This window comes from Sinocyclocheilus grahami, unplaced genomic scaffold, assembly GCF_001515645.1.
Source record: "Sinocyclocheilus grahami isolate Dianchi unplaced genomic scaffold, SAMN03320097.WGS_v1.1 scaffold1157.1, whole genome shotgun sequence".
Classification (NCBI taxonomy): domain Eukaryota; kingdom Metazoa; phylum Chordata; class Actinopteri; order Cypriniformes; family Cyprinidae; genus Sinocyclocheilus; species Sinocyclocheilus grahami.
In genome coordinates this window covers 532,911-557,754 of record NW_015506336.1, presented here as the reverse complement: position 1 = coordinate 557,754, position 24,844 = coordinate 532,911, and the positions used below count along the sequence as shown (strand labels likewise).

The 24,844-nt window shown below is 37.6% G+C and overlaps 1 protein-coding gene across 2 annotated transcripts in view; it reads left to right on the top strand.

Annotated features, from left to right (window-relative positions):
• The window catches only part of LOC107567417 (protein FAM172A), a 162,980-nt gene that overhangs the window by 52,603 nt on the left and 85,533 nt on the right, over positions 1–24,844 (top strand). For both annotated transcript variants that reach the window (XM_016253091.1, XM_016253092.1), the window contains exons 3-4: positions 7,671–7,886; positions 24,586–24,705. In XM_016253091.1, coding sequence (XP_016108577.1) covers positions 7,671–7,886; positions 24,586–24,705 — 336 coding nt within the window. The remainder of the gene's footprint in view (positions 1–7,670; positions 7,887–24,585; positions 24,706–24,844) is intronic.

Here is a 24,844-nt window from a genome sequence, read left to right as displayed (position 1 = left end):
GCGGTCTCTCTCTCATTTGGATGCACGTCTTGCCACATTGTTTCTCTCTTATAACCTCATTATTTCTCACTAATAACCTGACTGAAGCAGCACATGCCCTTGATACGAATTCTAAAAGTGACGTATGTTTAACTGTCAACGTGAGCTTTGAATCCGTGGCGGAAGGAAGTAGTTCCGCACAAAAGAGGGTTTTATTAGGCACTCCGTTGTTTCTTTTTTAATTACACACATGTTCTGTTGAACTGTTGTATAAATGCAATATCACCCTCGTACTCGAGCGATAACGGCTCTATATCAGCGGCCTAATCACAGCCGTGCTGATATAGAGCCGGTATCGCTCTCGTACTCGAGTGATATTGCTCATATATATATATATATTTCTTATCCCTTAATTCCTTAGCAGATCAATACAGTCAAAGGTTGTGTATTTGTCAGTATTGTAGGTATTTAGTATTTAGTCTGTTTGTAGGTCAGCATTGTTTCTATAGTGGTTAACGGTGTTTCCCTTCTGCCAGAGTCACTTCCTTCTGAGCGATTGACACGTTGCCCTCCTGTAAAAAGTTGACAAATGATTTCTGTAACATTTACTTACACAATCGATAGCTCTGACAAATTCCACCTGCACCATGATTAATGCTACACCACCCCTGCTTGCCATCTTTCTCTCTCCCTCGCTCACTCACTGTTTCGTTTAGTCTCTCTCTCTTTTCCCTCTTTCTTTCCCTGTCTCTCTTGCCCTCAAGGGGTTGCACAGCTCACTGAAAGCAGATGTGTGTGTTTGTATATGTGTGTGCGTGTGTCTTCGATCATGAGCGAGGTTTCCCAACATCTCTTTGATAAAGCCAAAGCCCCGAGCTGTAACTACAGTGTTGTAAACAGCGGGACAGCTTAATCACAGACATGCGTCTCAGTCAGCTGTGGCGCTCAAAGCCTGGCTTATGTCTTTCCTCTTCCCCACTTGCACACGCTGTAATTTACTGTATGGAAGATTTGGATGGAGATTTAAAATCTCCTCTTATGCTTCACAGTCATTTAATAGACATTTACGAGGCCCTGAAAGTCCATCCAAATAATGTAACACATGATGACATTCTGTAGGTCTTTACTGATTCCTGCTGTGTAACGGTGGGAAGTATGCATATGAGTCATTTTATATAATATGTGTATGTGAATTAAATTGAACGCATGAACAATTTTTTATTTGATTTGATTATTTCTCTTTGTGTTTAAAAATAGAGGTTCTCAAGCCAAAATATATTATTGTAATAATAACAAATCTGAAATCAGTTAAAAAGCTAGCCATAAAACTATATGACTAATATTATGAAATGGAATGCACAAGATTTTGGTGATTGGATTTTTTTTTAATGATATCATTATCATAATTGGATATTTTATTGCTATTTATCATAATTGGATATTCTTCTTCTTCTTCTCATTCTCATTCTTTTTAATAAGTGGAATTATTTATCATTAATTAATATTTAGTTTCCACAGTTTTTACATAAAATTTACCATTATTAACTAACAGTTTAGCAAATATTAAAATGAATATCCATTTTTTCATACTGTACATTGTAATGTTATTATATGTGTTATATGTGTGTGTGTGTGTGTATATACAGTATATATATATATATATATATATATATTTCATATCATCCTGAGATTCTGACTGCTGTGTCATCAGTTTTGCTACTGAATGTTCACACATGGATAAATGTGTGCTGTTTGAGTTCATTTTGTGATTCTTGAGTTAATTATATTGTGTGTTTGTGTTTTCTGAATGAGAACATGGTTAAACCTGTGCAGAATGATGCCGTTCTTGTGTAGAGTTTAGCTGAAAACACTGAGCAAATTGGAGCGCGTGTGAAAACAGGTGAAATGTGTTAAAAGTTTTGAGAATCGTGTCTTTGTTTCAGGAACTGTATGAATGGTTTGGAAAATCATGCCAAACGAATCAGTTATAGTGTGTTAGCAATCGAGAAAAACTGTAATCATCATCTAATCACTTGTAAATTATTTATAACTTAATCTACAAAACATAGATAAAAACATATCACTTATTAATCATTTATGAATGCTTAGTCATGTTTAGTAAACAGAGGCGGACAGTAACTAAGTACATTTACTTGAGTATTGTACTTAAGTACACTTTTTGAGTATCTGTACTTTACTTGAGTATTATTTTTTTCTGGGAACTTATGACTTTAACTTCACTACATTTGAGAGACAAATATTGTACTTTTCACTCCACTAAATTTCTATCAAGGTTCTCGAAGTAGAAAGCCGTTACTGTGTAGCAGCTTTGAAAGTCAGTGGGTGATTTTTTTTCTCTCTAAAACATGACTTTCTTTTTTTCAGACAGTTTATCTGTAATCACTCTTGTAGGGCTACATGAAGTGATTTCCCAGCATTTTTTGAACACTGACCAGTTGCAAATGCGATATTTCTTTACAACAATTCAATAATAAGAAGTTAATATCGTGGTTTATATTAGACACAATATTGTCTGATTTTGCTAAATTGCGTACGTGAAAATATTAGCTATAAAGCCACAGAAGAACTGTTGTGTGTCTCCTAATAAAACACAAGTACCACGAGAGCGAATAGACAGCATTTTTTAAATTTTAGTTTTGATGTCAAATAAGTCTTGCTGTTTTGCTTTTTTGTTAAAGCAGTGTTGCTGTTGTAAAGTTATACAGCTACAGTTGTGTTGCTATTTTGTTTCTTCCTTATCACTCTGTATTTACAGGATTTCACTGTCCACTCTGTTCAAATGTGGATGAATGTCTACACATAGATGTGTCCAGAGCTGTGTGAGATCACTATCCTGCTTTTGTGGGGGTGGGTATACGGTGTTAAATATTGATTTATTTATTTATATATATATATATTTATTTATGGGTTGTTTTTTCCCATAGGTTTTTAACATTCTAAAAGCTCTTTATTCCAAAGATACTACAAGCTAGTCAGTGTATTCAGCAGGTGTAATGTATTCTAAGAAAATTATCAACTTTTTTGCACTGGCCGGAAATTTAATACCATTGCATCCCAAATTAGAAAGAAAAAAAAGTTCACAGTAAAACTTCCGATATATGCATATCTTGTGATTACACATCAGTTTCTGTATTAATATGACTAGTTGCATAATTGGTTGGCAACAGTAAATGACTAAACTCTTTGGTTAAGTCATACAACACCCCTATACAAGTTCTTCCTCAGCTCAACTTGTTTGGGGCACGTCACATTTTGTAATCAAATAATGTAAAGTTTGTCTTTGCTGTGCAAATATGTACCACTGTATAAACAGTACAGCAAAATCTCAACCCGCTGACAGTATACGGTATATACCAGCTTTCTGCCCAGCTCTAGCGCTGAGTGTGTGCATGTGTCATCTCATCCAATCAGGACCGGGTATATTTGTATAAAGGAGCAGAAGGAACTGAAAGCGGTCTTAATCTCACGGAGAGAAAAAAAGAGAGAGGAGGTTTGTGTGTGGTATCTCGCAGAAAAGGATAATGGCCTCTCGCATGGTAGAAAAGAAGCCCATGTAGTGCCGCTGACAGACAAGGTCACCCAGAACTGTGGGGCGGAGAGTAGAGGTGGCCTTGAAAGGCAGGCCTCAATCTCAGCCTCACAGGGCTCGGGTTTATAATACTGTATCCTGGATTTACATTCACCTAGAGGGGGCACACCACACCGACCTGTAATGAAAGACTGTAATAGGGACCCACGCTAGTGCCGCTCACCGATTCCCTCGCAGTATGTGGGAGGGAGGTCAGTCAGTTTGTCTCGTGTGTTGCTGCGCTTCTGTCTTCGTAAGGGTTATGCAAATGTTATTATTGTTATTACATTTGCTCGATATGCTTAAGGGTGTAATTTTTTTAGTTTTTGTAATCAAATCTTTTTTTTTTTTTCAATTCGCATCTCTGTTTGAGTTTTTTGTGTGAGTGTAAATATGTGCCGACCCTCCTCACATCATCTGTTCCCTCCGCCAATCATCACGCGCCGTCCTTGATGCATCTTCCTCTCCGATTGGCTAGACTCCTCAGCCATGGGCATTTCCACAGTCAGCAACCAATCAGAGAACAGGACGCACACACACAGGGGACCAGGCCAAGGCCATGCTGTAATGGAGTGTCTCTCCGTCGCTTTTAACACCACCTCCCACTTTGATCGCACATGCACACATTTTTACCACGTTAACATGCTCTCGTTGTAGGACATAAAAACGTGTTGGTGTTCCCAGTTATACGTTGACTCCATATAGCACATACTACGTGCCGTTTTTATCTCACACACGCACAAACACGTACACTCCTGACTGCTATCAAGCGTGCTTTGTATCCGTCAAGTGTTGTTCTCACCGCCGGGCCAAAAGCAATCCAGGCTTTAGTTCATCAGAGACCGAAAAGAGACAAAAAAGAGAGACACACTCACTTCAAAGCCAAACAAAGGGCCACAAATAGATAAAACACTGGGCTGTCCATCAGAGGTGTAGGATTATTAGCGGCATCTCATTTCAGCCAAAATAGAGTTTATTTGAGAAGGGGGGATTTGGGGGACACGGCATCATTGCTGTACTTATCAATTACGCATCTAACCGGATCAAACCGAACAGTCCGATTTTGTGTTTGTATCAGTAAATGTGCAAATACGCTGTGGCAGAAGGTTTTCATGGTGATGGATCTTTTGTAGCGTTTGTTTGGCAGCGTAGAAATGCTCTCGTTTCTTTAATCTCAAGCTCTATGCGTTCCCTCACCCCATCTTAAACCGGGTTCTTTAAAGGTGAGCTGTTTTGTCATATAATTAAAACAACACTGACACGCACACACACAAAAATAAAACCCGGAGAATTTTCCAGAATGTCACAGCGGTGTCAGTCACAGCTCGGAGAGATCAAGTCATTGTTGTGTTATGTGCAAGAAGTCGGCCGGTTTGAGACAGCCAGACAAAAGAGCACTAAAGAGGCAGTCCAGCGGCGGGTTATGGGGGTCTGAGCTCCAGTGAGGGGCTGCGGTGACCTGCGCTGACCGCTGGCCCAGGGGCCAGACCCTGTCGCCACTTGCCCCTCGAGGAGGTGCCTGCCAGGGCAGGAGGGCATGGGAAGAGTCCGGGATACGGCAAATGCGTCGTAACGGAGAAAGAGAGGCTCTAGAGTCTTTCAAATAATAAGGCACACAACATTGTGAAGTTTGAATGCTGAATATAAAAACAGAGAAACCTGGTCATGAGTGCTTTATTTTTGTCAGTAATTAATGGAACCATAAGACTATAAATTATCATGTTGTATTAATATTTTTTATATATATGTATCATCGTTTTTGATTATTTGATATGAAATGTTTTATTTTATTTTTCTATTCCAATTATTGAAACATTGTTATATTACTATAGATATTCCACTTATTTATAATAATAATAATAATAGTAACGGTCATCATCATCTGCTTCTTCTTATCATTATTATTTGTTTATTTTTTGTTTTCTCTTCCAGTTTTTTAAAATAAATTTAGCTTGAATTGTGCAATTAATGTACACTCGATTCAAACTTTTTAGATAATTGATTTTTTTTCATTATTAGCTTTATACTTTTGAAAAATGTGAAAAAACTGTCTAAGCACTTTGATTTGCTTGTCAACTACTATTATTTGACTTTTTGACAACTTTGGTGTAAATGAACAATTTAGATTACCTAATAACTGTGAAGAATGCTGAAATTACAATATATTGCTGTAAAGATGTTTTATTGATCTGGTAAATATGATCCCAGTTGTATTGCATGAACCTAAGTTCAAAACTAAGCTCGGTTTAGTCCCTTTATGCAAATGATTCCATAAACCCTGCTTTCAAGACATTATTATTGCAAAACAAAAGATACATTTGCCAACAGAGAGTTTGTTGGTTTTTATCAAGCACCGTTTCTTTTCCTCGGTCATTTATCCAACCTGCCACCAGTGGGCAGTGGCACCGAGCTCCACTCAGCCTCTCTCACCACACAGTTTAACCACAACACCACAGTAAATACTGGCCAACATCACTTATATGACACCAGCCTGCCAGACAGGAACAACTAACTACAAATTTCAACCCCACGTCTGGTCAGTTTAGACTAACTCTGATAAACGCCTCCTTCTACTTTTACACACCACAGGCTGTCTGACTGGATTTCAAAGAACATGACATTTATTTAATCAGAAACTGACTCAGTTCAACAAAAATTTATTAAATTTGCTACAGTTTTATAATTTAATGATCTCATTGATTTTGTGTTAAATGTTTAATATGCATGCATTTTAAATTGACTGTAAATGAAATTCTGATTTTAAAATGTATTTAAAACGGTAAATGAGCACATAATAATCTTGTTAGTGTTTTTAGTTCTTATTAGTTGTATTAGTAAAATGCTGGTGTTAGCTTATTTGTATTGATTAGACGTGAAAATGCTTGCTTTGCAGTCCATCATGTGAAATAATTATAATTGTTTGCTATTGACAGAAGTTTAATTTTTAATTAGCTGTTTTGAAAATTACACCTTTGTCTCGTTGTTGCTGCAGCTATGCAAATAGTTTGAAGCTTGTATGTTGGTGGAAAAAAAATAATTTGTCATATGTAGAAAACTTGTTTTATTGCTTCAGAATTGTTGATTAGATACCTTTTTAATATGAATAATTTGTGATTAAATGCCATTTATATTTTAGCACAATTTTAGTTTTTAGATCATTGAAATAATTCTACTTTTAAATAATTGTATTTAATTTCTAAAAGTTTTTTATTTATTTTAAATAGTAATTATAATTTAGATGTAGTAACATTTCCCCCCCTCTTACTTTCACTGAAGTTAGATTTGTAAACACTGGTCATATTTTTAGAATATGCAGGGATCAGAATTCACTTTGATTTGCTGATTTTCTTCTGCGGGAGTTTGGCTGTGTATTGTGCGTTTACTTAGAGCTGGGCAGCAGAATAAGCATCAGACTGTTTCATATCCGATTGCTGTCCAAAAAGACCACCGAGACACTGATGCCATTAAGTATTAAAGGCTTTAAATGTGTTCCTTTGCTTTTGTTGTGTATTGTTTGAATTAATTTATTTAATTGTATTATTTTTTGCTTTGTGTTTTTGGTTTCTTTGGTTTTATTTGATTAAAAACTACAGCGAAATTACATATTTTTTATATTAAATTTTACAGTCATTTGTAATTGTTTTTTGATGAATTAAAATCAGGCATGCATCTAAAATATGATCATTTTGACTTAAAAAAAAACACCTTAAAATAATACGTACAGTTTAAAATATAGCAGAACTCATCATGTAAGCCTGAATATTCCACAATAAATTAGGAAAGCTGGATTTCTTCAGTAGCAGTATTTCTCTTTACGCTGAATGTCAGCGCGCTAACTGAAGCTGAAGCTGAATTTGAGCACACATGAAAGCAACACTGACCTCCGTTCGCATCGAGAGCCGCTCTAATCCCTCTCCCAACAGTTCACTCCTCTACTGCACGCCACACAATGCCGTGACTCACAGCGCTGGCATACATGCCTCTCCCCGGACACCTTGCTTTATTATGAAAGGCCGGTTTGTTTTGGCAACTCAAGTACAATCAGAAAGAGCATTGGAGCCTGTTTATTTGTTTATTCATTTGTATGTGTTTTGTCTCTCAGGAGGGCTACGGGGTGATTGTGCTGAACCCCAACGAGAACTCTCTAGAGGTGGAGAAGGTTCCGGATCCAGCCAACAAACCGTCCCCGGATGCCTCTGATGAGCCGGCTGAAAAGAGAGAGAGGAAGGAAGAGCGGGAGAACAAGAAAAAGAAGGACTTTTATGAGAAGTATCGCAACCCACAGAAGGAAAGAGAGATGGAGCACATCCCGATACGAGTGAGTGGCTGAGGGAGGATGATGGGTAGGAGAGAGAGAAAAGAATATGGGGTGAAATAGAGGGTGAGAGGGGGTTTTAGGCAGCTGAGTGAGTGGGCCACACATGTGTGGTCAGGAGGCTGTGGAGAGTTTGGACACCATCCAGATTTTTCATCTTGCTTTCTCTGTTTGTAAAAACCCAGCTTGATAAGCACAGTTTTTATTCCTTGATGCACTTAGCTTGTCCCTTCTCTTTCTTTCTTTCTTAACATTAATTACATCACAGATATGAACCATTAGGGGGAGGGACATTTTAATTCTAGAGAGCATCTGATTGGACAAAAATCTGTGCAATGCTGGATGAGTCATCAATAAATTTGCTCTGTTTTTCCAGTAAAGAAACACAGTAAATTTTAAACGCAAATATCTGCTAAATATTAATTAAGTCTTGATGAAACATAAATAGTAGTTTAGTTTTTTTGAAAGAAAAAAAAAAGTAAGGTGCTTTTTTTTTTTAAATCCATGTTTATATACAGTCGATTTTGAGATGTGTCCGTTGCTGTCAAAAATGGAGGCTAGGATTTAAGTGGACTAAATTATTGGAAAATTCTGGCATAGGTCAACAGACAGAAGTATGTCATTTTCACAGGAAGATATTTTAATTCAAAATTGTGAAGTCCTAAAAATGCATAGATGTTTCATTCACAATAAGATCATTAACATGCATTTAGAAAATAGATAGCATGAATTTTCATTTCATGTTGACTTTAAGAGTACAAAGCATACAAATGATCTTAAAGCTAACAGAAATTGAATAGGATCTTCAACAGACAGCTTAGGTTAGTCAAACTTTTTTATTTATTACAGTATTTACAGATTATACAATACACAGTCTCTCAAACACACACATTTTTGTGTATACATTATGCACTCCATGCACAAATAATGCATTCTTAAAAAAAAAAAGAATAATAATTTCTAATGCAAAACCATGAGGCAACCGGATGAAACGAGGAAGCATCAATTGGAAATACATACAATTTGTCTTCCAAAAGTTAGCGCTTTGTCTTATCACCATTTGACGGCCACGTCACATATCGTCACACTTCTTGTGCTGTCATTTACCGTCGTTGACTCAGAAGCGGTGTGTGAGCTGTCAACACACTTCTGAGACTAACTTCACACACACACACACAAAGCACACTGAGGTATAATTATCTGCACTATTAGCATCAAGTCAGCTTTAAAACCCTCATACCTCTCACTTCCCCTCTTTTTGTAAACAAATTCTCTTAATTACCCTCTTTTTATCGCCGTAAACTAACTCTGGCATCTATCCTTCCTTAATAAATTCTCATTGAGGACAGAATTCTGTGGTGTTGCCCAGATGAAGTTGTTTTTTAACACACACACACACGCTCAGTAAGAGAAAAAAAAATCTATGAAATAGCCATCAGTGAGTGTGAATCTGAGATTTCAACACGTCGTCCGTTTCTGAGGCGTTTCATCAGTGTTGGTGTGGTGAATAAAGGAAGTTGCTCTCCAGGCTGCTGTGTATAATGGAAAAAACTCACTGTCAATATCTATAAGAGCCTGGCGCTGCTGACATCTTCATGCGCACATACAGCAATGTGTGTTTATGAGTATGAGATCGAGAAGGACTGTGTGTATGTCTCCGAGAAGAGCCGCATCACCCTGAAGAGATGGAAGGGAAGAAGCCATATTAATGTCTTAATAAATATTTCAGCTGGGATAGTTTGGGATTCATATAATGAGATGACTTAGCATCTCTCGCTCTCCTCCTGAACTTTTGGCACATTGCAAGTCTATTGGTATGAGATTGTTAGTCCAGCTCTGCCGGATGGCCTTGCAGTATTCTGCACTCTTTCCACTCTTCTGCATTATGCAGCTTCAGACTGGAGCGAGCTGCAGTGGCACAAGGACGTGCGCTGATGACTGTGTGTCTCTGACTTATACTGTATGTGTGCTTGTGAATTCCTGTAGGGAGAATTGCCAAATGGAAATGCATGCAAATTGGAAAAGCCGTTTTGTTTTGAACCACCACAGGAAAATATTAAAGAGACTCTGTTGAGATGATTTCAAGCTTTCGTTTATGTGTGTCGTTGGCTTGTTTAGTTTTTATATAACTAATATCCTGCAGCACATTGTCAGTGGCTGAAATGTAATGATTCAGCACTCTGATTTAATTTTCGTTGTATACTTTAAGATCCTCTATGATTGTTAATGGTTTATGTGTACTGGTACTTAAGTGATTATAGTTGCATAAAAAAACATACTGTGGAAAGACTTTCATAACATTGGAAATAGTTTCGTAACATTTACAAACATTATTAGTTGTGCTTGTTAAGGCAAACATTGCTATTAGTCTTGCAAATATTTTTTTCCCCCTTCTTCTAATCTCCTAACCCTAAATGTTAAACTTAGGTAGACCCAAGACCTTTCTAGGCACAGTGTGATTAAAAACTCAATGGTGGGCTCTTTAGAAATTGGCTAGCAATCAAACAAACCCCTAAAACCACTCAGAACACATTAGCAACCCCATAGCAATGCTCTGGAAGGCGTTTAGCATAGCGTTGGCAAGTTTTTCATTAGCAAGTACACACATTTTCAACAGAAAAAACTAATATAATATTAAAAACTAATATAATATATTATAATATAATTATAAAAAATTAACAGATCATTGGTTCATTTTAATTCAGTTATCCAGAAATTTAACCACACTTTTTTTTCGTATGTTTTAAAACGTATTAATGTTGTTTCCTAGTGACAACACAAACTCACTACAATATTTTTTGGTAGCACTTTCCAATAAGGGTGCATTAGTTAATGCTAATTGATGCATTAACATTAGCATTAACAATAAGCATTACATTTGTTACAGTATTTATTAATCTATTTTTATTGACACTAGTTAACATTAGATTAATAAATGCTTTAGAAGTGTAGTGTAGTTAACTAATGTTAACAAATGGAACCTTATTGTAAAGGGTTAACCAATTTTTATTTATTTAAAAAAGTAACTTAAAATGTGTCAGGTCAATAATTACAAAAAGAAAAAAAGGTTGTTTATTTGTTAGATTGCTTATGTTAATCTTTAGGTAGCCTTAATTTTGATTTATTTATTTATTATTTTTATTATTATTATTTGTTAGATGTTTTTTTTTCGTATTTACTTAAATACAAAACTTAAGTACCTCCTGTTATGAATTACTGATCTATATTCATTGGCGTTCTTTCAGTAAGATACCATGTTCTGACAAACGTGTACAAAGATGTAGGAATCATACGCACCGATTTACAAGTCCTCCATGACTTCATTTTAGCACACACATTATTTGGTAGTACGTAATATTTTGCATTCAATCAGATTTTGGTATATGAGTCTACTCAAATCTTTTTCACACATTTTTTATAAATTTGTAACCGCACTGATGTCCAGGTACATTAGCGTGCGTGTGTGTGTGTGTGTGTATTTGTGTGTGTTTTCTCCTCCTCTCCACCCATCCTCTCAGCTCCTAAAGTAGGAGGCGGGTCACAGCGAGTCCCATTCTCCCAAAGTTTTTAATCTTTTATAGTGGCATTGTACGCAACTGAACCTCCTCTCCTCCCCTCCTTGACTCCCCGTAGAGCACTAGACCACCTGCATGTCGCTCCGGCCGGGCCCTGCAGCTTCGGGCTTTGGTAGCGTTGAGTTGATTAATACACTTCCTTACCCCCATTAAGGAGCCCTTAACTGCCTTTAGCACTCTTACTTTTTAGCCCCCCTTTGGGCTGCGAGCCCCCAGGCCTGCCTAATCTCCCTGCGATCTTACAGATCACAGCCCCAGCGGCCCACGTCTGCTGACGCCGAAGAAGAGGGGTGGACATGAGAACCGGGGGGCCGAAATAGTGGGGGTGGCATACAAAGTTTTTTTGGGAGTTCACTTTACTCTGAATTTGAGGCCTAATCCAGTTACCTATTTTCTGTCAGCCAAGCGGAGGAATAGCTAGAACAAAACCCACATTCAGAGCTTAAGAAGCTTCCAAAGATTTCATTCAGGCCTGAGCGGACCCGGCTTAGGGCCCCAGCCCCAAGGGGAAAAGAGCAAGTGGACAAAAAGCCCAGTGCGCTCAGCCTTTCTCTAAAGCACCACTTATTTTTGTAAATGACTAGAATCCTTCTCCTAACACTTTTTTTTTCGCTCACATTTCTTATTGTTGCTTTTTTTGTAAAACGGTTCGGGCGCGAGAGAAAGGGAGAGCACTTCGTCAAACATTCAGACGCAGCAGCTTGTGGGAGGTGTTTTTCTTTTCTTTTCTTGCTCTTTCCATCTCTCCATTTATTCTTTTCTTAAGTGCCTGCAGAACTTTAAGTGTCAGATCCTTGTGGAGATGGCATGAGTTTATTGAGCGCTCAAGATCGCCATTGCTTTCATACATGTACGCTATGACCTAACAAGAGAAAAACAAAACATCCATTGACACTAGGCCTGTGCTTTACCTTGTTTTGCAACACGCAGTTCTGCCTCTTGTTGCATTTATCGTGAATTGATTTTCTAGGCAGTAACGTTTAAGTCTTGGGTATGTTAGCTGGAAAATAATGCTGAAAAATAAAAGGGTGGCCTTTATAGTTATGATAGAAATGTTCTGTGTTGATGAAATCTGGCACAACACATTGAGCCTTATTCATGAAACACTAGCAGAACTGTGTAAATCATTCGTGCATCCATTCATGCAACAGTTTTACGTGCAGTTTATACAGAAATTGGTTCTGTTCATGTTTCATGAATAAGGCCCATTGGGTTTCCATGAATTATAGCACACAAGTTTTCTTGCTTGCATATTTTATTTTGCTTCTGAAAATTAACTGAAATTTTGTGTAAATTTTTGAATTTCTGTATCTTTTTTTTATTATTATTTTTTAAGGGAGCACATGCCTGAAGTTAGTAATTATCATATTATATGGCCAAAATATTTTCATATAACGGCTTACAGCCTGAGTGTAATAATAAATAATAAAAAAATTATTTGTCAATTGTAATTTATTCCTGGGTTAGCAAAGCTGAATTTTCAGCAGTCATTGCTCCAGTCTTCAGTGTCATACCATTCTTCAGAAATCATTAAATATGCTTATTTGCTGCTCAAGAAACTTATTTTTATTATCAATGTTGAAAACAATTGTGCTGCTGCTCTTGTAGTTACTGTGGATTTTTTTTAAATTCTTGAATAGAAATAAATATCCTTGCTGAATTAAAGTATTACTTACTTTAAAATAATAATAACAATAATAATATAGGCAAAATAACAGTTTTGGATAGAAATTTGTGTACACACATCGTGAATGAGACTTTTTGTAATTTAAAGAAATTTTTATGACCAACTATTTATTATTTTTTTTTTTTTGTAGTAGTAGTAAAAACTTTTCAAAGTCAATATTTAGCAAAAAAAATTATGTTGTAATGCTTTACCAATATCTTGCATATGATTATGAATGCAAGCATGTTGTGTTGTCTCTATAATGTGCTCCAGAATCATATAAAGTTGTCACGGATGGGGCACTGGTAGGACGTTAGCGTCGGTTCAAGGGGTTACTGCTGGTGTTCCTATTTTGTGTACCTCTACTGCGTCCTTCGTCTCCACAGGAACGACATCCATTATTTATCCCTCGTCTTCTCTCTCCTGTTCCCCCGGGGACGAGAGGAATCCGTGTTTTGGAGATGTACTGTTTCCCAATGCCTGGCTCGTACATCCCTAACCTACATGTCTATTAGATATGGCCCAGCCGAGCCGGAGATGTCAAGAGACTTGTATTCTGGTTCGGGTTGTATCAGCCTCAGTCAGTGTTCCCGTAGTTCAGGGACACTTCTGGAGGTCCTCTGTGTGTATGTGAACTTTGGCCTTGAAGACCTTCCAAGTAACCCCTCATTGCCAACACAAGCGTGGCAACCGGACGTGCCTTAATTAAACTTCTGAACTGCTGATATGGCCGCAGCAGAGGTCAGAATCACAGGTTATGAGGTTTTCTGCTGTTTCAAGTGTGTGTGTGGGCGTCTGCTGTGTGCGTGAGTGTATTTATTTATTTTGAGCTGCACTGACTTATGAGTTGGGGCATCTGTTAGTGCAAGTATGCGAATGAAAGACTGAACAAAAGTGCAGTAATTAATAATAATAAAAATAATGATAATGAAATATATATATATATATATATATATAAGTTTTTGTTTACATAGTATATGTGTGTGTACTGTGTATATTTATTATGTGTACACACACACCCCCCCATGCATGCATATATTTAAGAAAATGTTACGTTTATATATTAAATATATTAATATATAATATAAATTATATGACTATAAATATATACATGTAAATACAAGCAAATATATACTTAATGTGTGTGTATTTATATATTCATAATAAATATACACAGTACACACAGATATATTATGTAAATAAAACCATAATATTTACATAATATATTACCTTTCTGCCCACATGTCGATTTTTATTTTATTTTACTCACCAAAGCCAAATTTTGCACAATTTGGTGCTTACAGACAGTAAATTTTGGAACCTGGAAACATATGATTCATATAGACCTGTGTTTATCTTTTACAAGTTACATAGAGTGATTTTCATAGTATGAATGAAAAGTAAAAAAGGAAATGACAATAAAAAATAAATAAAAAATTGGCAGATTGATCTACTCTCTAGTTATTTATAAATATTTAGAGAGAGAGAGAGAGAATGTGAAGTGACTGTGTGTCTGAGGCAGCTGTCTCCATGTGCCTGTATGTGCGTGTTGTCCTGTTATTTTTGCATATGAACTGCTTGTCAACCCTTGCCACCGTCTGAGATCTCCTCTCTCTGAAGCTGTGCATTGTAACCGCTCTCGGGGCGAATCCCGCTGTAACTCGACTCTGATGTCTGCTCCCAATCTTCCCGTTAGGTCAACCAAGAAACACATCCAATCTGCTGTCAGAAGCCAAACCAAGGGCCTTCACAGCAGGCCTTCACCACCAAACGACACACGAACCACTGTCTGCGCCTTCTTCCCACTAACATCAATTAAAGCAAGGCAGTAATTTAATCTGACAATCACAGGCTTTGAGTGAGACAGGTTGAGATGTCACAGAGATGACCTTTCTGCCCACATGCAGCCAGGAGCTGTCTTTTGCCTAGGCCTTTGTAGTTTGTTAATGAGATATTGATTTGAAACAATGCACTAGCAAATTTTGTCGAGATTAGCTCCATGCTAACAAGGTCACAGCGCTATCACAGTACAGTCTCGTGTTTATCAGCACCATACCTCCACCTCCTTTATTTAAGAGCCCTCTTAGGGGGTCTGTAACCCCCCCCCATGCCGTTTTAATTTCCTGTTTTCCCTAAGCATGTTGATATTCTGCCCACATCTTCTCCGTTGGCCTCTTTTGTCATCTTACTGGCTTTCGGTGAGCTCGCTAGTCGTTAATTACTTGTGATTTTCAAGTCATCTCCTTGGTTCGTGTTCTCTCCCCCCTTTTCCCTCCGCTAGATATGAGGGCTCCTGCCGCGGTCACACTCTTTTCTGAAGGAGCACCTTGTCTGGAACTGGCCAGGTGTGGACGGCAAATCTGCAGGAAGTGAGTGCCAGTGCTCATTTTGCCAGCCCGAGGCGTCTAGTGTTCCATGCACGCTAACAGCGCTATCAGGAAGTCCACGCGCCGCCATGAAACCCAGTCTCAGCCTTATCCGAGTATACAAACCCAGCACTCACACTGCCAACTTTCAAATCCCTCAGCATTATCGGCTTTCCCAGACTCCTATTTCTTACTATCAGTCCGCGGTCTCTGTAAACGCTACCCATGTGGAGCTAGCGACAGGCTAACGGACGTTTGAGGCACTTAATGTGAATCTCGGCAAACACCGGGAAAGTAGGTCCACATTCTAATGGCTCCGGTGATAATACAAAACACGCAATTACCTCTTTGGATTGTTTAACATTTAATCGTTTAACTAAATGAAAATAATCCCATGTCCTGCAGAAAAGCTACTACTGGCCATTGAAATGAGCTGAGAGGATTGTGTTTGCCCAGTGCGGCTAGAAAGAGTTTGGCTTGTTTGTGCCGATTGAGCTTTTTAAAGGTGATACTTAGCAATCGGAATGTCGTGAAAAAAGGACAAGTAGTACTTACAGACTAGAGATTAAAAGTAATGTTAATTCGGAACTTTAAATCAAAAATGTATCGAAAAAAATATCATGGTTTCCATAAAGAATATTAAGCAGCACAAATGTTTTCAGCATCGATGTTTCTTGAGCACCAAATCAGCATATTAAAATCATTTCTGAAGGATCGTGTGACACTGAAGGCTGGAGTAAGGACGAAAAATGGAAGTAACAGGAATAAATTACATTTTCAAATGGGGCTGGAGTTGCGCTCATTGTGGATCTAAAATGGAGTTGTGAATCTTCATTTAATGGCATTTTTCTTCTGATTGCTGACAATGAAGGTGATAGAGAGAAAGATGTGCATGAAGAATCTGTCATGCTGCAAAAAAGAATTTCTTTTAGATGCTGTGCTCACATCCTATATGCCAATTCAAGGGGTTTGCAGCGTGTGGGACACCTCCATATGACTTTGCTCAGACGACGAAAAATGGAAGTAACAGGAATAAATTACATTTTCAAATGGGGCTGGAGTTGCGCTCATTGTGGATCTAAAATGGAGTTGTGAATCTTCATTTAATGGCATTTTTCTTCTGATTGCTGACAATGAAGGTGATAGAGAGAAAGATGTGCAGGAAGAATCTGTCATGCTGCAAAAAAGGAAGAATTTCTTTTAGATGCTGTGCTCACATCCTATATGCCAATTCAAGGGGTTTGCAGCGTGTGGGACACCTCCATATGACTTTGCTCAGATTGTGTGGAGTATTTCCAAGAAGGGTATTCAATTGATAAGAGAAGGAAAAGAGAAAAACTCAAATAGTGCGCTGTTATAACAGATAATGTCAGATGTTGTTGAGGTGAAACTGAGGAAACCGCAGTCTATGTCAATTGAGATACGTTTATGCTGACAGACATGCATGTGGTCACATAATGTACATGTGCTGTTGACATGGCATGTGGTTTGACAGGAATCCATTCATTTTTAGTGGATCGACATTATTAAGTTTTTGCCTGTGAATATACAATTATCTAATTATTATTATTTTTGTTTTATTTTTGTAAGCAATTTCAAGTGAGATGTGAGATTGTCCTGCTGTGATAGAAAAAAAAAACATTAAAATGAGCAATATGGAGTGAAATATGATAAGAAGAAAAAGAAAACGAAAAGGTTTTGTTAATGGCTTGTTTTGAATTACATATTTGAATTACCTTAAAAATGTGAGTTTACAGTTTATTGAGTCCCGTGGAGCTAAATCCAGTTTTAAATGGGCAAAAAATAGGTGGACAAAATGTGGCAGATGTTACTTGTGTGTGAAAAGTGATATCTAAATATTTATTTATTAATTATTGCTATGTTAATTTGTCACACTGGAAGTAGAAGGTCAATATGAGCTCCTTGCATTGTGGGATACAATATCCAGAGCAGTTTGTCTTCTGTACGTTTAGGCAAATGCACTGTGGTGAGTCATCCGGATATTGTTTGTCTGCACATAGAAAATTGCATACAGTGCTATATATATATACTGTTTAGCAAAAGTACAGTATGTTAGTATGCTGTTCCAAACAGCCAGTGAAGACGTTGAATATTTATGTGGATTTACTCCATGTTAATTTTCTTAGTCTTGAACTAAGTCTTGGCTCTGCATAATAGAAAGAGAGATTTTCAACCTTAAATAAGAATTTATGTGTTTACCTGGAAACTAGCATGTGGGCAACTAACCATTGGCAACAATGTGTTAAAATAGTTTAACAGCTTGAAAAAACCTGCAGTGCAACGGCAGTGCCTCACAGCGTGACATGATGCACTTCGTCTATAACTAATTTTATTCACAATCTTTCTTTCTTTCTTTCTGCTATTTAAGTTCATTGCAAAATCTCTAGAATTAATGCTGTTCCAAACAGCCAGTGAAGACGTTGAATATTTATGTGGATTTACTCCATGTTAATTTTCTTAGTCTTGAACTAAGTCTTGACTCTGCATAATAGAAAGAGAGATTTTCAGCCTTAAATAAGAATTTATGTGTTTACCTGGAAACTAGCATGTGGGCAACTAACCATTGGCAACAATGTGTTAAAATAGTTTAACAGCTTGAAAAAACCTGCAGTGCAACGGCAGTGCCTTACAGCGTGACATGATGCACTCCGTCTATAACAAATTTTATTCACAATCTTTCTTTCTTTCTTTCTTTCTGCTATTTAAGTTCATTGCAAAATCTCTAGAATTAAATAAATATAATTAATATTAATGCATTAATAAATAATGATCATGAGAATGATCGTGAGAATGTATACATTTTAAAGCTGAAATTATTCATTTATTTATTTTAAATCCTAGCTTAATATGCAATCATTGATAACTATGGCATACATAGGTTGACTTTCAGTTTGTCCATGCAATGGCAGACAAAGAGAGCGTTTGAGGAACTTGTCACTATTTTAGCAATTGTTTTTGGTGATGCTAGCGATGCAGAAAGTTACGTCCATACGTATTCAGAAACATTGAGACATGTGCAACAGGTCTGCACACTCTGGGAGTCTTCCAGGTCTTGTGCATGCATGGATGAGATGAAGGCTGACAGCGAGAGAGAGAGAGAGAGGGTGAACCTGTCACCAGGAACTGCTCTCTATGGATGTATTGTTTCGCAGGAGCTAATTAACCCTAGGAAATAATTACACAAATATGCAAATGCTGTTTAGATAAGTGTGGGCTCTATCAGAGGAGGTAGTCAATCATAGGGGAAGGGTTGGAGGGAGTCGGTGGTCTGTATGTGCTTGTGTGTACGTATGGGCCAGGTGTCAGACTCTGTGCCGGGGTGATAAGGGGAGGGGGATGTTACCTGGTTTTGTGTGGCATCACCCTTGTGCAATAGTGGAGACTTAATTTATTGAAAAACACACACTTATGCACAGACAGAACAGCATAACGTTCAGTTTGTTTGCTTCACTATAAAATAACCTTCCAAGATGCACTCTTGTAATTGCATTTTTTAATTTGTAAACTTTTTTTTTTTTAAGTCATGAAAATTACAGCAAATATTTTAGTTTTTGTTATTTCTTTTTGTTGTGTTTTGTTTTTTTCTTTTGTTTTCTTTTGTGTGCTTTGTAGGGATATAACGATTATCCGTGAGCCGGTTGAAAATCGATTAAAATATGTGACGATTCAAATCGGTTGAGATGGTAAACAAATCGCGATTCAATTAGGGGTAGGAGTTTATATGAATGTATGTCTGAGGGGAACTTACTATCTTTAGAAACGTTTAGATGGTATTTCTTCTTTTCCTCTTGCCTCTGTATAATGCATATTAAAGTTCATAAGTGCAGTGCTGCTTTGTTTACAGCGGAAACCAAAGAAACGCTTTAAGCGCCACCTACTGGCAGAGAGTGAATCTGTGTCTCATTCAGCTCTGCTGTTTTTGTTTCATGCAGATATTTTTTATATGTAGTTTCACAAAAACTGAAGTCAAACCATTCAGTTTTTTCTTCAAATTTCGAAATTATACAATCTATTTTAGATTAAAACCTGCTCATGTTGCATGTATGCAGCATCTTTGTTTGGATCATGATTAAAATGCAGTAGTTGCCTGCCTCTAATTTTAAATGGAAAGAGCACAGACAAAGCCTTATTTTGTTTTTGATTTATTTTATTTGTGTTACTTATTTATTTGATTTGGGGTTTGTTTTAAAATTTCAATTTAGTTTTGTTATTTACATTTACATTATATTAAAATTTTGTCGTTTAGCAGGCGCTTTTATCCAAAGCGACTTACAAATAAGGACAATAGAAGCAATCAAAACCAGCAAAAGAGCAATAATATGCAAGTGCTATATTAGTATATTATTATAGTGTTTTATTTCAATTTCACAAAGAAACGTGCAGCATTTTGTCCAAGCAATAATAAAAGGACACATTTAATTTATAATTTGTCTTAAATCTCATTTTGTAAAAAAGTTCACAGTGAATTGTGAAATTAAAATCGTGAATCGAATCGAATCGAATCGTGAGTTGAGTGAATCGTTACATCCCTAGTGTTTTGTTTTGTTCTGTTTTATTCTGTTCTGGGGTGTATTCCAGAAAGCAAGGTTAACTTACCATCTGCCAAACCCTGAACTCTCGGTTGATTAACCCAAACCTTGCTTACTCGAGGTATGCTGGTTCCAAAAACGCGTCTGGGAGTAAGTTAATTCAACACAGAGTATGTTCCTGGTTAACACGCAAGACATTCTCAACAGAGTGACGAATCGACGAGTCACTATGGAAACGAACGCTCAGAAAAAGCGCGCCATGCTTCTTCTTTCTTCTTCTTTTGTTCAAAGGCCATTTGCATACTTGGTTCATATCGCCACCTAACAGGTGGCTGTGCAATCATTTTTCTTTTGTTTTCCGTTTAATCTTTAATCCTTGAGAATAAGAATTATATTGTGTGTTTGATGCTAATTATATTATATAATAAGTCATATCAGATGTGTATTTTCATAAAATTTTCGGTACGTGTGCTGTTACACTCCACATACACACATATATATATATATATATATTACACAACTAATATCTGTCACACCCACTGGAGTCTCGTCAAATGCTATGGCTACTTACATACCCTGAAAGTTACCTCCGTTTTTGGAACCGAAAGCTGAGTTTATCCATTTACTTACCCTTAAGCATACCTGGGTATGTCACATAACCTGCTTTCTGGAATACTCCCCCTGTTCTGTTCTGGTTGTTTTTTATTTTGTTTTGTTTTTTAAGGCTGAACTGAAAAAATAGCCTCAACAAGTGTCTACATGCAAACCAAAAGCTACCTTAGCTTTTATGCTACGTGACTTTTAATAGCGCTGTCACACATCTGTGCATACTGTATGTTGTGTAAGTGCATATATTATTGTGTAAGTGTATTATTTAAAATAGTATTTTGCCTATTTTAATTAGTTAGTATATAGACTTGAGGGTGGACTCTACTGACTTGTGCCTGCCACTTTTTGTGTTTTCCTGCCCACATGGCATTGGTTACATCAATAAGATACAATAAGACCAGGGACTTTTATTTAGTGAGTGGATATAAACGAATTACTGTGTCCTGGCTTGCGTGTGTGAGCACCGAGAGCTTTATGAATATGAAATGCGCTGCGATGATGACTCAGCTTTGGTTCTTCAAAACGCTTTGATGTCTGAGGGTGTGACAGAAAGACATGCAGACTCGTCCCTGTTTTCACCGCCCTGCACCCACCTCCCAGCCGTCCAAGGAAATCTGGGCTCAGCGCTTTCTGCCAGTTGCATCACGTCGTAACCCCCCCTCCCACCAGCCTGTTTATTTACTTTCATATTTGTGTCCCCTCGCCAACACAAGCTATCTCGGTGACAGGAAATCTCTTCCCTCCTGCCAGCTCCTTCAGCTCTAATTCACTTATTATTGTGCTTTTCAAAAAGCTAATCAATGTGGGAGAGCTGATGCAAGATCATGAGAGAGAGGCTAAACTCAGGGCAAGGCTGCAAACTTTCAGGAGCTGATTGTGACAAGGCCAGCTCTTTATATCACGCAGCTGTATAGCTGCCATATTTGCCGTTTTATGTCACCGACACCCACGTTCACTCAGTTGTTGCTAGTGATTTTCCTCTAATTTAGTTGTTATTCTGCATTTAAACGATTGCCGTATTTGCAAACAAACACACAGATCAATGTTGCATGCGCCAGTGAATGAATGAATGCCCTTTCTCTTCTTTCTCTCTCTCGCCTCACATTCGTAGAGCGTTATAACCCCAGGCCAGTGTTAATTACGAGTGTTGTGTTTGTGCCCTGCTTGTGTGACCTTCCCATGTAGGCCGATTATGTGTTTATCGCTCCTATAGACGCCGTATTGATCAGTCAGCGGGGTACAAATTTATTTGATTTGGGGTTTGTTTTAAAATTTCAATTTAGTTTTGTTATTTACATTTACATTATATTAAAATTTTGTCGTTTAGCAGGCGCTTTTATCCAAAGCGACTTACAAATAAGGACAATAGAAGCAATCAAAACCAGCAAAAGAGCAATAATATGCAAGTATGCACTATATTAGTATATTATTATAGTGATATATTTCAGTTTCACTAAGAAACGTGCAGCATTTTGTCCAAGCAATAATAAAAGGATACATTTCATTTATAATTTGTCTTAAATCTCATTTTGTAAAAAAAATAAAACCGTGAGTCGAATTGTGACGTCAAAGAATCGAATCGAATCGAATCGTGAGTTGAGTGAATCGTTACATCCCTAGTGTTTTGTTTTGTTCTGTTTTATTCTGTTCTGGGGTGTATTCCAGAAAGCAAGGTTAACTTACCATCTGCCAAACCCTGAACTCTCGGTTGATTAACCCAAACCTTGCTTACTCGAGGTATGCTGGTTCCAAAAACGCGTCTGGGAGTAAGTTAATTCAACACAGAGTATGTTCCTGGTTAACACGCAAGACATTCTCAACAGAGTGACGAATCGACGAGTCACTATGGAAACGAACGCTCAGAAAAAGCGCGCCATGCTTCTTCTTTCTTCTTCTTTTGTTCAAAGGCCATTTGCATACTTGGTTCATATCGCCACCTAACAGGTGGCTGTGCAATCATTTTTCTTTTGTTTTCCGTTTAATCTTTAATCCTTGAGAATAAGAATTATATTGTGTGTTTGATGCTAATTATATTATATAATAAGTCATATCAGATGTGTATTTTCATAAAATTTTCGGTACGTGTGCTGTTACACTCCACATACACACATATATATATATATATATATTACACAACTAATATCTGTCACACCCACTGGAGTCTCGTCAAATGCTATGGCTACTTACATACCCTGAAAGTTACCTCCGTTTTTGGAACCGAAAGCTGAGTTTATCCATTTACTTACCCTTAAGCATACCTGGGTATGTCACATAACCTGCTTTCTGGAATACTCCCCCTGTTCTGTTCTGGTTGTTTTTTATTTTGTTTTGTTTTTTAAGGCTGAACTGAAAAAATAGCCTCAACAAGTGTCTACATGCAAACCAAAAGCTACCTTAGCTTTTATGCTACGTGACTTTTAATAGCGCTGTCACACATCTGTGCATACTGTATGTTGTGTAAGTGCATATATTATTGTGTAAGTGTATTATTTAAAATAGTATTTTGCCTATTTTAATTAGTTAGTATATAGACTTGAGGGTGGACTCTACTGACTTGTGCCTGCCACTTTTTGTGTTTTCCTGCCCACATGGCATTGGTTACATCAATAAGATACAATAAGACCAGGGACTTTTATTTAGTGAGTGGATATAAACGAATTACTGTGTCCTGGCTTGCGTGTGTGAGCACCGAGAGCTTTATGAATATGAAATGCGCTGCGATGATGACTCAGCTTTGGTTCTTCAAAACGCTTTGATGTCTGAGGGTGTGACAGAAAGACATGCAGACTCGTCCCTGTTTTCACCGCCCTGCACCCACCTCCCAGCCGTCCAAGGAAATCTGGGCTCAGCGCTTTCTGCCAGTTGCATCACGTCGTAACCCCCCCTCCCACCAGCCTGTTTATTTACTTTCATATTTGTGTCCCCTCGCCAACACAAGCTATCTCGGTGACAGGAAATCTCTTCCCTCCTGCCAGCTCCTTCAGCTCTAATTCACTTATTATTGTGCTTTTCAAAAAGCTAATCAATGTGGGAGAGCTGATGCAAGATCATGAGAGAGAGGCTAAACTCAGGGCAAGGCTGCAAACTTTCAGGAGCTGATTGTGACAAGGCCAGCTCTTTATATCACGCAGCTGTATAGCTGCCATATTTGCCGTTTTATGTCACCGACACCCACGTTCACTCAGTTGTTGCTAGTGATTTTCCTCTAATTTAGTTGTTATTCTGCATTTAAACGATTGCCGTATTTGCAAACAAACACGCAGATCGATGTTGCATGCGCCAGTGAATGAATGAATGCCCTTTCTCTTCTTTCTCTCTCTCGCCTCACATTCGTAGAGCGTTATAACCCCAGGCCAGTGTTAATTACGAGTGTTGTGTTTGTGCCCTGCTTGTGTGACCTTCCCATGTAGGCCGATTATGTGTTTATCGCTCCTATAGACGCCGTATTGATCAGTCAGCGGGGTACAAATTAAGATTTAAACTTGACGTCACACAATCTATTGAGTTTTGCGTTGGAGGCATTTGCAGTATGCAAGATTCATTGATTGAGTAAGATATATTTAACTGTGTGAATGTGGCTGTGTGTGAGTTTATGGGTGCAGTCTTCAGCCTAACTTAAAGGTTCAAAAAAATAAAATGTGTTTTAGTAGATTGTATATTCTGTATATTTTAACATTTTTATTTTATGTAAATATAGACCTACATTTTGATTAAAATATTAGTGAGTTAATTAAAAGGGGTATCCACATATATCAACTTTTATTATTTTTTAAATCTTATTTATTTCACTGTATATCTCTAAACTTTTCCACGGACCCTCAAGCACTCCCTTGCAGCCCCCCATCTTGAAAACTCCTGTTTTAAAATTTCAAGGAAAATTCTATTTCTCATTATAAGACCCCTTTAACTTCAGTTATTCCCACTTTGTCTTTACAGGAAAACAGCACTCCTGAGGAACACACGCTCTATGTGTGGGACCAATTCATCTCTAAATCACTTGCGAAAAATGTCCTCATCGTGGCACACAGCTATGGCGGCTTGTCATTTGTGAATTTGGTAAGTATTTGTTAGAGGTTATTATTATGAAAAGCCCTCCCCCTCCACTTCCTCGACATGCACACAGTTGTCTTCACCGGTGGGAAAAGCAGCAGAAGAGAGAGCGAAATGATTAAAAATAAATAATACTTAGTTTCTT